Source organism: Brachyhypopomus gauderio, chromosome 15 (genome assembly GCF_052324685.1).
Source record: "Brachyhypopomus gauderio isolate BG-103 chromosome 15, BGAUD_0.2, whole genome shotgun sequence".
NCBI lineage: Eukaryota > Metazoa > Chordata > Actinopteri > Gymnotiformes > Hypopomidae > Brachyhypopomus > Brachyhypopomus gauderio.
The window spans coordinates 19,952,331-19,965,152 of record NC_135225.1 but is presented as its reverse complement, the minus strand read 5'-3'; the positions used below and the strand labels follow the sequence as shown (position 1 = coordinate 19,965,152).

At 41.7% G+C, this 12,822-nt stretch overlaps 1 protein-coding gene across 2 annotated transcripts in view; it reads left to right on the top strand.

The window, feature by feature from the left end:
* The first annotated feature begins 2,620 nt into the window (after positions 1-2,620).
* pde10a (phosphodiesterase 10A) overlaps positions 2,621-12,822 on the top strand; it is a 73,620-nt gene continuing 63,418 nt past the window's right edge. For both annotated transcript variants that reach the window (XM_076974592.1, XM_076974594.1), the window contains exon 1: positions 2,621-4,088. In XM_076974592.1, the coding sequence (XP_076830707.1) occupies positions 3,833-4,088 (256 nt within the window). In that variant the 5' untranslated portion in view covers positions 2,621-3,832. The remainder of the gene's footprint in view (positions 4,089-12,822) is intronic.

Here is a 12,822-nt window from a genome sequence, read left to right as displayed (position 1 = left end):
ATGGTTGATACAGAATTAATGCATTTCTATTGAAGATTAAAGCAATAAATGAGTCTGTATTCAAACTCAGTACCCTGTGTCGTGCATGAAGGAACCTTTGCATGTGCCTAATGTTTTAGTCCTACCCAATCTAATACGTATAGAGAAAAATGATCAAAAATGGTCAGGTTTTAAGTATCTAATGTATCTAATTCAGAGAATAACATAATTAAAATGAAAAATATAACTCCCATAAAATAACCACAGTACATTTATATGACCACTGATTGTGTGTAACATTGTAGATTTTAATTTAATTAAACAAAAACCTTTAATAATTCATAGAGGTGGTATTTAACACAATCAAGAGTCGATATTTAGATCATCAGAAATCCAGATATGGGGGGGCTTCTTTATGAAATGCTGTGAACGTTATTATATGGGACTGTGATGCTTAAAGTCACAACACACATCGCTCCCTCTGGCCAGTGTAACTCGCATCTGTTAACTCTTCATTCATCTCGTCTATCTGAAGGATGTTAACGCTGCCACCGTTTGGCATTAGGGGGCGCTGTAGAGAACGCCGCCGCAGCGCCACGCTCAGCCCTCGCGGACTACGGAGTTGTCGCCGCTGCTTCACAACTCAGCGAGATTCATATAAATTCTACTGGTTTTTGTTCTTTTATTTCTTTCCTCCCTCACAGCCCAAAGAGTCAAATTTAATTGATAACCCCCTGTCAGAAACGAGTAAAACGTCCTCATGCAGCTCACGTATTTTTACTTGTTTATTGTTTATTCACCTCCTCCAAGTGTGTAATCGTTGCTTGTAGTGGCTGAAATCGTGTCGCCCGAGTTACAGCTGGTATTCAAACAGCCCTAAAGGTGGCAGTACATCCTATTACAAGGCGGTTTGAACGACAAAAAACAACTCACACAGTTCCGACGAAGTGGATAAATATATTTATGATATTTGTATTATATGACGCTCATACGTGGCTTTTTATCATCCTTTTCACACTATGATGACTTAAAAATAACAATGACCTAGACATTTCCAACCTTTTAAAATATCTGAGTATTTGATTATTATGACCGTTTACTTTGTCGTGTTTCTACATAAATGTTAACCTTATGTAACTGACAGGAGGGTACACCTTACAATCTACATACCATATACAATCCGCGTTTAGCCTGCATATTATTTGTAGATCAATGGAAACCGTATGCCTCATTATCCACGCACAATGTCGCCCTCTGTTGGTCAGGAATAATAACAGAACAAGTTTCATCTGTGTATGTCACACTTTTTTTTTTTTTTTTTTTTTTTTTTTTTTGTGTATGTCACACTTAATAAAGTCCAATCATTTCAGTGACTAATATTTTAACGCGTGAGGCTGGTCCACTTTATTTGTCGCTTGCACTAATCCGTTTAGGATGTGCAGAGCGGCACGAGCATGCACGTCATATAGATGTAAGACGAATATTTATTTGTCTGTGATTTTCAACGGAAGCGAAAAGCAGCATTTTCTACTGCTCGTTTGATGCTTTCTATGCAACGTCAAAGGTTGTAGACTACAGCTCACAGAAACTGGTGATTTTTTTTTCTTTTGCTTTGCGTCTGCGTGCGTGCGTGTGTGCGTGCGTGTGTGCGCGTGTGTGCGTGCGTGCGTGCGTGTGTGTGTGTGTGGGTTATGTTAAGAGATATGTTATTACCTAACAATGTTTTCTACAAGTTGCATGTGAAAATTTACGTGCACAGCTAGTGAACTATGCAGATTATGAATCCGAAAACGATAATATAATATTTTCTAGTGCACAATAGCGAAGCTACACACACATGCAAAGCAAAAGAAAAAAGAACCGTAGTTTCTGTGTGCAGTAGTCTACTTCATTTCACGTTGCATATAAAGCATCAAATGAGCAGTAGAAAATGCTGCTTTTCCCTTCCGTTGAAAATCACTTTGGGATTTTTTCCCTAGTAATCCCATTAGGATCCTATGAGGGAAAAAAAGCCTTCTGTCAAAGAGAGCATTGACGCAAGCAGCTTTTGACGTCAGTAGCTGCAGTGAGGGGGGGGGGCGAAGAGTCTGTTTGACTACAGAAAACACGAGGGCGGGCGTCACTGGCATTAGTTAAGGGTGCTAGAGTTAAAGGGAGCATCTGTACAAAAACCTTCTCACGTGGTAAACGCAGAACGGCTAAAACTCGTTGGCGTGATTCAAATCCTGGATTAAGAGGGAATCCTCAAAGCATTTCGCTCCTGACTGAGGCGCCCCGGTTCTGCATGGGGTTCTGTTAGGAGATGGAGCCGCAGTCGCCTACAAATGATTCCGCTGCCTACAAAATTGCACTTGTATCTAAAATTAATTGCATTCCACCTCAGAAATCAATTGTTCCTGCACCATCCCTCGAGTGAGAGTATATGGCCTGTTTTATTCTCGTCTCTATTCCCTTTAGACGCCCTCTGATTCAACAGGTGTGCGCGCTAATTCTGAACTTAAGGTAGAACTTGAACAAGGCAGTAAATATAAAAGACGACAAGAAACGACGTGGAGCGATACGTTTGTCACGAGCTGTAAGATTTCCCCGCGTTCGTCATCATCGCTCTGTGGGAAGGTTTCTAATTCGGGGGGAGATCACTGCAGAGGTACACTATAATAAAACAAGATTACCGAATACTTCGTGCTTTGCTATTTTCCACCAGATCTTTTGATTCTCTTCCCGACTACCTCAGCTAGCAGACGTCGGCTATGCAGAACCGAGCCACGTCGAATGTAAAGGTTCATTTGCTTGCGTAAAATAAGTGAGGTTATCGTTTGAGTCAATCTAACCCTTGGCACCGTTTGCGGAGGAGTCTACTGACGTCATTGAGTGTTGAATGGAGACGCGACCCTGTTGCTGATGGAGCCTTTATTTACAGAAAACTCCTAAGTTGCCTTGTGCCGTCAAAACACTCCGATAGTTTGCACTGGGAGTCCGGCCGCTGCAGGGAGTTCACCGCTGCGCAACTTAAAGTCCCCAAGACCGGTGCTAAACCATGCCCGTTTGGTCGGTCCGTGTTTCCCTGGCAACTGCACCAAGAAGTTTGTTGAAGAGCTTGATAAAAACAAGGAGAACGTCTCTAATACATCGCTGGACCCATGATTTTTTCGTGAGATCAAAAGGTACGGCGCACCCGTTGACTGTTTGGTGGTGTGCGCACACTGGACACAGGGATCTGGGGAGGGTCTGCGTTATGGCACAGGTGATGTTGCGTCTGCAGATACGGCGCGTTTGCAGCTGTATGAGTAACGCTGATCACCAACACCGATGCCTGGAGCTCTCCGGTCGTGCTTACACGTCTGTCCGGAACCGGCTGCTTTGTGGTGACGAGGAGAATCCGAAATATAGGGAGGGATCTGTCAGCTCTGTGACCGGTCGACTGCGCGCTCACTCTCAGTTGGTTCACAGCCGACCATGCAAATTAATGCAATGAAAATGTTACAGCGGACTAGCAGAATAAGACGCAGAACTTCGTGGATCTTTGTGCTGCTGCGAATAGACCCGCGAGCTGCAAACGGTCGTGGACGCGCACTTTCCTGCTCCTGTGTAAAACCGGACGCACGTGATTTGCAAATCACTTTCGTGGCAATATTTCTCACTTGTCAGAGGAAATCCAAGCTTTTTTTTGTTTGTTTTTTAGGACACCGATTGTGTCTAAAACTGCACGTTTTCCCCGTACTGGGTCTGTCACCCGACGGCCCTGGTTCCTTTAATGGTCTCCAGTAGCCTGCATCCGCGCACCTGCCAACTTTCACTCTCGTTGCGTTGATTTTGGAGACGCGCGAGGGCGAAGGGAGCCGTGATCGTCTGAATGAATGAGATTGTGGCTCGCGGAGATCACGTTTCTCGCCACTGCATGCGCTCATCCACACGGTTGAAAGTCTTTTGCTTTCACCTGTCTCTTTATTCGATAACCAATTCGTACAACGCCAAGTCGTATTTTGAATCGCGGGAGCGACCGATGTCGAAGAAACGAAAAACTCCGGACGATGGAGGAGGAGGAGGAGGAGGAGGAGGAGAGCTCGCGAGCGCAGAGGAGCCCCCGTGCTCGAGCTGCGTTGACCAAGGTATGAACTTATCCATCCAGGCGCTGTCACTGTCGGTTCTGCTTATGGAGGGGTCATAACTGACTTCACCGTGAGAAAAGCACTATAGAGGATGCGTGAAAAGGCATCTTGTGTTACACCAGCAAAAACATAAACAATGTTTTGAGCTTGAAAATGTTGGGGTAAACTGCACCGCAGGGAGGAGAGAGTAAGTTCAACGTAGCTCTGGGTTTTCCGCTCAAATGTACTAATTATCTACGTCATTCAAGCAGAGAACTGAAGCTTCGGTCTTGAGAGAGAGAGAGAACAGAAAAGATCCATCTCCTTGTATCCTCACGGCCTACGTTTAAGGGAAAGGCTTCAAATGTCATAGCATGATAATAATAATAAACGCAGAATGACGTTTTAGGACGTGGCTAGTCAGGACGTGATATCTAAAAGCAACGCTATAGGCCTATGGTTCATGAGAAATGTAAAATAATGTTAGTTATACGTGCGTCTTAAAGCTTCTCCACTCGGCCTCTTAAAATGTCTTAAGAGAGCCGTTAACAATATTTGCATCGTGCTAATCCCAAACAAATGGACAGTTCCACCTTGATATGTGAGATATATTGATCTGACACTAGCACAGTTAAGGGGCCTCAAGGGGGATTTGCTAACGATGCTTTAGGTCAAAATCCTAATGACACGTTATCTCACCTCTCTACTGCCCCCACACCTCAATCACACGGCCCTGTATGCGGAAGCATGTGGAAGTCCTGTAAACGCCAGACTGTATAGGATTGGCACGAGCAGACCTCACTCTGGGTGTCCATGTGAAGGAGAGTCCAGTTATGTTGTTTACACACATTGTGTGACCCAGCAGCAGGGTTGTTGGCTGTTCTCGTTGATACTGAGCCAGAATGTGAGTTTCCCTTGGCCGGCACGGATATGGGGAAGTGGACACTTCCTTTAGCCCCGTAGAGCATGGCATCTGTGTCAAGAACCACACGGGGGGGGCATGATGTAAAATGTCCGCTCCCACGTAGAGGTATAGAAACAGGCGTGGAGAAACCTAAAGCCATTACCTGATTTGAACACAAGAGCTCTTAAGGGGGAAAAGAAGTGGACAGAACAGATCAAATGTCACCTCTTTCATTTCTAGAGCATCGTGGAGGTCGTAGCACGCACCAAACGCCACTGCACGAAGCAGCTTTGCAAACGCCGGGGGGTTCCCGCCGACCGTCACCGTTTCGTGCCTGCTTTTCTTTTTTTCCCCCCATCAGACCCCTTCTTCTCCGTGATTTCTGTAGCTGGGGGGAATAGCAGAGGCGTAGAAAGAGGGGCATTGAGATTCGTATCAGAGGCCACAAAGGCCTCTTTGTCTCTGCTGCTGGAGTGAAAGCTTGACCTGTCCGTGAGGGGAATTCTCCCCAGGTTGCAACCCCACAGCACGCCGCTCTGTTTCCCATGAAAACAGAGAAGCCATAGCATCTCTGGTCACGGACGCCAAATCGGACCCCCCCCCCCCCCCCCCCCCCCCCCCCGAAACCAAAAGAGGAGAATCAGACCTGAAATGGCGACCACAACAGCTAGCCAAATCATTTTCATGCGTCGAAATGTGCCATTCGCAGAAAGCAAGTAGAATCCTCTACAGTCCAGGCACCGCATCAGATTCCAGACTCCATTTTTAAAAATGGAACTGGATATTCACAAACGTCATGTTTAAGGTATTTATTTAACCACTAGTTAAAAATCTGGCCCTAGTCACTAATCCGGGAAAATATGTAAGATCAAAAGCCGTCAGCGTCATGAGTGAGCGTACACAAAGACGAGCACAGGGCTTGTTGTGACATGTAATAAGTTTGTGTTGGTTCGGTTTTCTAGGGTACAACCAATTGCATTTGTTCCCAAGACCTTGCTTTGTGCAGCTGTGCCTAACCTTTCTATGTCCTGAGGAAAAACCGTGTACAAAGAAGACTTTGTGCATTTTTTTGCTAAAGAAAACATAACCGTTCATCTAATGTTTCTCATCTGGAATCAACCTGTTGAGGACATTGAAAGCAATGAAGGATTCTTTAGAATTAACAGCAAATGCTGTAAGAACTATGGAGATGTCTGTTGCTATTAAGTAGATTGCTGTCTAACACTAACTCGGTAGCCTTAATATTTAATAATGCATCGTCAGTTTCAAGTTAGCCAAAATCTAAAATGACATTCCAAAACTACACTAGTGTTTGTAATATAGGAAACTTTTCCAGCTTGTAATGTCGGTACCAACAGTGATGGGTTTTAATCACTGGCATAAACAACACTAAAGATCTTGCTTAAGAAAAATTGGTCATCTAATTAATAATAATTTAAATAATAGTGATGATACACCTGTGCTTTATTTCAAATATAAATTTTCCATTTCCAACACTGATGTTACAGCAAGAAAATTCCATGATCTGAGACTTTTACTGATAATCATATTGCAATAGTGATGTTGGGATTAACAGATGTGATAAAGATGGATTCATCCAGCATTCCTGTTCCAGTATGTGAGATTTTGTCCTCCCATTGGTGAGGACAAACGTTATGGAAGTAGGAGACTCGTTAGAGATTTGAGTGAATGGAAAGCATTTCTTCAATTAAGTTTTGGTTGAACATTTCTGAATCAGATCTTGCACTGCACATCACCACAATAGGCACTTTTCAAACAAAACTAATTTCCTAACAAACATAATGATAATTCTGACTCCCATTATGATCTCCAATAGTTTTCTTCTAAATGCATTTTGCTTGATATACCACAATCCATCAAGTGCATAAATATTATTATCAGAGAGCATTCAGACGCTGAATCAACTAAGCTGATATTCTCACAATATGGGGCATCTTCTCAAGACCTCCACCTGCAGTTATGGGGTTTTCAATATTGTAAATATCTTCACTAACAGAAACATCCTTTATCTGGACCGCCTAGTTTGTTGACATATGCCAGACTAAATCCATGGAAAAAAAACAACAAACTAAACGACATATGACATACTCTGTTATTTCCTCAGTATTTAAGTATTTGTTTATTTAGCCAGACTATAAACTAAGTTCCATGATATTCAAAGTGTGCAGTTACATAGTTATTTCTGAGCTGTGGTTACGTTTGAGAGATGAAACAATGACAAAAAGCTAGCCTATTTATTTATATAGTGCTTTCACAAAAGCCAATCACAATCAGTCACAATGCAACTTTACAGATGTAAATAATATTGTAATAGTGAGGCTGTAGGTTTACTAAAAGTGAATGAAAGGACCGGTATATAGGGAGGATAATGTAGGCCTACTTAGGTCATCGGCAGCGTGAGGGTTGCGGGTCCAATCCTTGCATTTGGGCATTAATATGCATAACGCTAAATTAGCATTTGAAGGACTCTGGGTTCTGGAACACGGAGTGGGTTGCAGTTGTGCCCTTGACTAAGACACAAAAGTCCAGCACCGCAGAATCATGTTATCACGTGATCCTTATCCCTAATAAAAGACCTAGGGAGGCTTTTATTGAACTCCATCGCCTAACATGGAGCAAACATGTTGTTATGAGTTTGCCCCACGGCATCATGAGTGCTGGTCTATTATTAACCGGCTAGCCTCATACGGCAAACCGGCAACAGTGCCAGGACTTGCACTTTGTGGAACCCCTTCAAATCATAGCGTGTCGCTCTCAACCACGAGCAATTCAAACTACTGTCAGGTGACCACAGGGAGGTTCAAATTAAAGGCTCGGATAGTATTTTATGAGGAACTCCGACAGTCCTCGTGACATCTGGACGAATGTAAAGTTAAATCACCAGACACTACGCTATCTATACTATACAACCATATTAATTTGCAAGTGGTACGCACGCAACTTAATCCCAACAGAATTAATTACTTCTGATAGGTTGCATTGAACGCGTTGTGCAATATGAATCGATAAAAGTACAGAAATAGAATACTTTTAATCAAGTGTATTGCAAATGTGAATTTTTTTAACGTGTCGAAAAGATTTCAACAATCGCGATTACGATTAAAAAACGTGGACTTGCTGCCTGGTTAATGCAATCGGTAACCTTTTAAATAGCAGATGATAGAATAAACTGTGAGGTGGGGTTGTTGCGTGAATGTGGTGACGTGTAGGCCCGTGTTTGGGTGCGTGCCTACGCGCGAAGACAGATTGCATTGTAGTTGCCCCGGTCTTGACGTCACGGTGCTGGCACGAGCTCCGGTCCCCGCGCGCTGGGTCTGAACAGGGCGTACTATGTCTCATGTTCATAAGAGAGCTGCATATTTGGCTGAATGAGAAAATACTACTAGGGGCCGAATAAATTATACGTCAATCGTAATATTTTCAAGACATAGACAGGAAAATAAATAGTACCATATTAATATTTTTTTTTAATAATAAAATTTTTTTTTTACGACAAAATTGGTAGACAAGTCTGCTTGAAAATTAAACGTATTTCTCGCGTTGGAATTTATTAGCACATGATAATGAGTGATTTTCATAATTGTTAAACATCTCTCAATAAAGATGTATTTATGCATCTTATTTATGCATATTGAGTAGCAATACCCACAGTGTTGTAGTGTCGAACCACTGCGAACTCTGATCACAGTGATACAGTAAACGGAGCTTTCTAGCAAATTTATCACGTATACATCACCGATAACTCCAACTTTATCAAATCTACCTTATACAGCAAACCAAGGCCCATGCAGTCTAATCCATTAGGGAATTAATTCATCATGGTTCTTTCAAACATATCTCCTCAAATACATTTATTTAATATATGTGTATATGTTATATTGTGTTTATGTATCACAGTCTTCCAGGAAAAACTGGACCACAATATAAAACGTCGTCATATTGTTTTTGGATTCGCATAGGACTACAAGTACATTATCGCAATAAGATGCAAACAGTATAGTTGGTTGGACAGTCATTCCTGTCAGAATGGCGTTTGTATCACATTCAACACTAGATGGCGATAAATGCGTTTAAAATATCAAATCCAGACCATCGTCTGCAAATCATACGAGTAGACGGACAGAAGGTGCTTGTGCAATACCGTCTTAGTAGGACATAAGTGATCTTGGCCCCTAATCACAGAACATTTATTTACTTTCTCTTTCTTTCTTTCTTTCTTTCTTTCTTACACGCTGAAACACTGACGCAATAATAATCCTATCATATCTACAGAACCACAGACAGATATATTTTGGGTGGGCTCTCCGGACACCTACCTTAACCCACTTCTCTTCATCTCGCCGAGTCACTACTTTATACAAACGTGCTTTACATTTCCCCCTTGTGTTCTTGTGTAACATTTATCTTCAATATAATTACTGTAAACTATAAATTGCTAATACTTTTTAAGGACCAGGATCATTCTTTTTCCATGTCTGTAGAAATTAGTCAGTAAATAGTTTATACGTGTACTGTGATCTTTATGAAGATAAAAAAACCAGGTAAAACAGAGAGGAAAATGTAAACAAAAAAATGTTGACTTTACATGCCAAGTTCCTGTGTGTGGTGTTACTTTGCTCTTTGCTAATGTGCCTTCTAAACACCCACTGGACCTTATGATCCACGCCAGTGTTCTGGCTCTGTTGATGTTATTAACTGGAATATTTTAAGAACAGCTTGTAAATTCTTCTCAGTGATGCTGTATATATAATATCTCTATGGTTAATTTCACCATGTCTCTCCTGCTATAATGAAGCAGGTCTTCTCCCAATTTCCATTTGGTTTCATAGTTCAGTAAACTTTAAACCAGAAAAAAATAAAAATTAAAAATAATTATTTAACATACTTACAGCTTAGATTTTGTAATTAAATGAGACATATTAATATTATAGCACCTGTTGTATAGGAAGGAATAAATTGGAGATTTTCATGTAACTAAAAACTACAGTAATATCAACTAGCTTTCAGCCGCATAAATGACCTGTTGACATCTTCAGGTCATTCTCCACCAATGCCTTTCTATGTCCTTCCTTTGACAGGATTACATTATCTAGTTGGTTCTCTTTTTCAATTCCCCTGTTTTATTCCTTTTATTGAATACTGCAAGATCTCCTAAAAGGGCCTGCATGATGTTTTTGGGAACCCAACACGGCCGTTCACCTGCGTTGCATTGTGGGCCCTGAACCACAGCTACATGTGAGGGGAGGATGTTATAGGTCAAGTTTGTGTCTCCTACACAACAAGAGCACAATCGCTTCCCGCAGTTTTATGGAAATGCCAGAGTAAACACAGTCTGAGTGTCATTTCTCCTCAAGTGCCCAGGCGTCACTAGATATCTTCTCTCTCCCTGCTCCTCCCCATAAACATAATCATAGTTCATAATCCCTGTGAGGAGTGCCAACGCCCCGGATCACACGACTCCCGCTCTTCCCTCGGATCTCCGTCCGTGGGTCACATTCCCTTCAAGTTCTGCTGGGTCGCGCCAGGCCTGCCCGTTCGGGGCGTCCGTGGGTCACAGATAATCTTGATAAATAATAATCCTGAGCTATGGATCATGTTTCAGTTAGGGGCTCCATGCACATTTACGTTCCACTGAGCTTTTCAAACTTACTTGCTGTACAGACACAACAGTATTGTGTTGGCAAAACTAGTGTTTGCAGTGAATTATTTTTGTTATATTTACTCATTCATTGTGTTAATTGGTTAATTTCCGGTATAATTATTTTCACTTACAATTTTTTTAGATTTGAGCAAGTTACATTGATATTTACATATATATTTAAATTTGTTATTAAATCGGTATGCAGATGACAATATGGCCCACTGCTTCAGTTATGGACACAAACCTCAAAACTTAACACTCATACAAACATGCATGTACATACACACACACACACACACACACACACACACACACACACACACACACACACACACACACACACACACACACACACACACACACACACACTCTCTCTCTCTCTCTCTCTCTCTCTCTCTCTCACACACACACACACAGACACACACACACTTTTTTATTGTTTCGAGGCCTTGAAGTTGTGTTCTTTTTTCTCTAGAAACTAAGAAATATGTGTTTTTCTGCAAAAAATAGCTCTGTCCAGCTATAACACAGAAAGTCTATCTATCTATCTATCTATCTATCTATCTATCTATCTATCTATCTATCTATCTATCTATAATTTATCAGTGTATTCCTTAGTTTATTTATGTAAAAACGTGATTGTAAATCAAGATTTAGACTTGTATTTTGTCTGATGTAATGTCTAACGTTAAGGTTATATTAGACAGTATACTACACATAAACAAGAACATCAAACACATAAATACTATTTCTAGATATCACAAATCCTGCATCACAGATTGCATATGCCATTGTCACTGTTGCATCACTTTTTTGGTTTCCTGCCATTTCCGATGGAAGACGTGAATAATAAAGGCATGAAGTATAAATATTCTCAGTAGCTACGGAAAATCAGTCAGATTTTCTGTCCATATCTCTGTTAAGTTCCCTACAAAACTCATCAACTTGTACATGGGGAAAAAATAAGAGATTCAAAGTTTGTCCACTAGGAATGACATATCCTGTCCACTGCAGTCATGTGAGTCCAGAGAGAGACGGTTTGAGTTACTGGGTTTGTTTTGGTACTTTTGCATGTATATTTGGCCCACTAGACGGAAACTGGCATCACTGAGAAAGGTCAGAGGTCATTCAGGTGTAAGACATGGTGCTGGAGTAGGTTAGGGTTAGGGTTAGGACATACAGGTCAAACTGCTGTGAGTCAAGACTCCTCTCAGTCACCCAGCAGATGTGAGTTTGGACTTGACAGTCACAGGCTAAAGCATATCAGAATGTTTTTTTAAGATAAAGAGTGGATGTGAAACATTTGGTGAGTGAGAGATGATGGTGAAGGAAGAGAGACAGAGGGACACAGTAAGGGAGACAGAGGGAAGCAGGAAGAGAGACAGAGGGATGCAGGAAGAGAGACAGAGGGACACAGGAAGAGAGACAGAGGGACACAGGAAGAGAGACAGAGGGACGCAGGAAGAGAGACAGAGGGACACAGGAAGAGAGACAGAGGGACACAGGAAGAGAGCTGATTTCACGTTCTAGGCCTCTAAAAGTGGACTCTGATTTTTAAACACACTTCTGATGTCATTTTGATGGCATTTTCACCAAATAAAAAAAGTGAGTCAGTTAGATGTATATACAGTTGTGATCAAATTTATTCAACCCCCACTGAAATAAAGTGTTTTGGCCAGTTTGACATGATTTTGATCATTTCAGTCATCTTATTTACAATTATATCAAAGAGGCACTTGTAAATTAGACAAACATAACATAATATTTATGATGGAATAACCACAAATGTCTTTACTGTGCTCACATCATTATCAGTTTTATTCAACCCCCTAGTGACATTATTTTTTAGTACTTAGTACAACATCCTTTTCCAGTTATGACAGCTTTCAAGCGTGAAGCATAGCTTGACACAAGTGTCTTGCAGCGACCTATGGGTATCTTAGCCCATTCTTCATGGGCAAAAGCCTCCAGTTCAGTCACATTCTTAGGCTTGCGCACTGCAACTGCCTTCTTTAGGTCCCACCAGAGGTTCTCAATTGGATTTAAGTCTGGTGATTGCGATGGCCACTCTAGAATGTTCCAGCCTTTCATGTTCAACCATGCTCTAGTGGACTTGGATGTGTGCTTCGGATCATTGTCCTGTTGGAAGGTCCAACGTCTCCCAAGCCGCAGGTTTGTGACTGACTCCA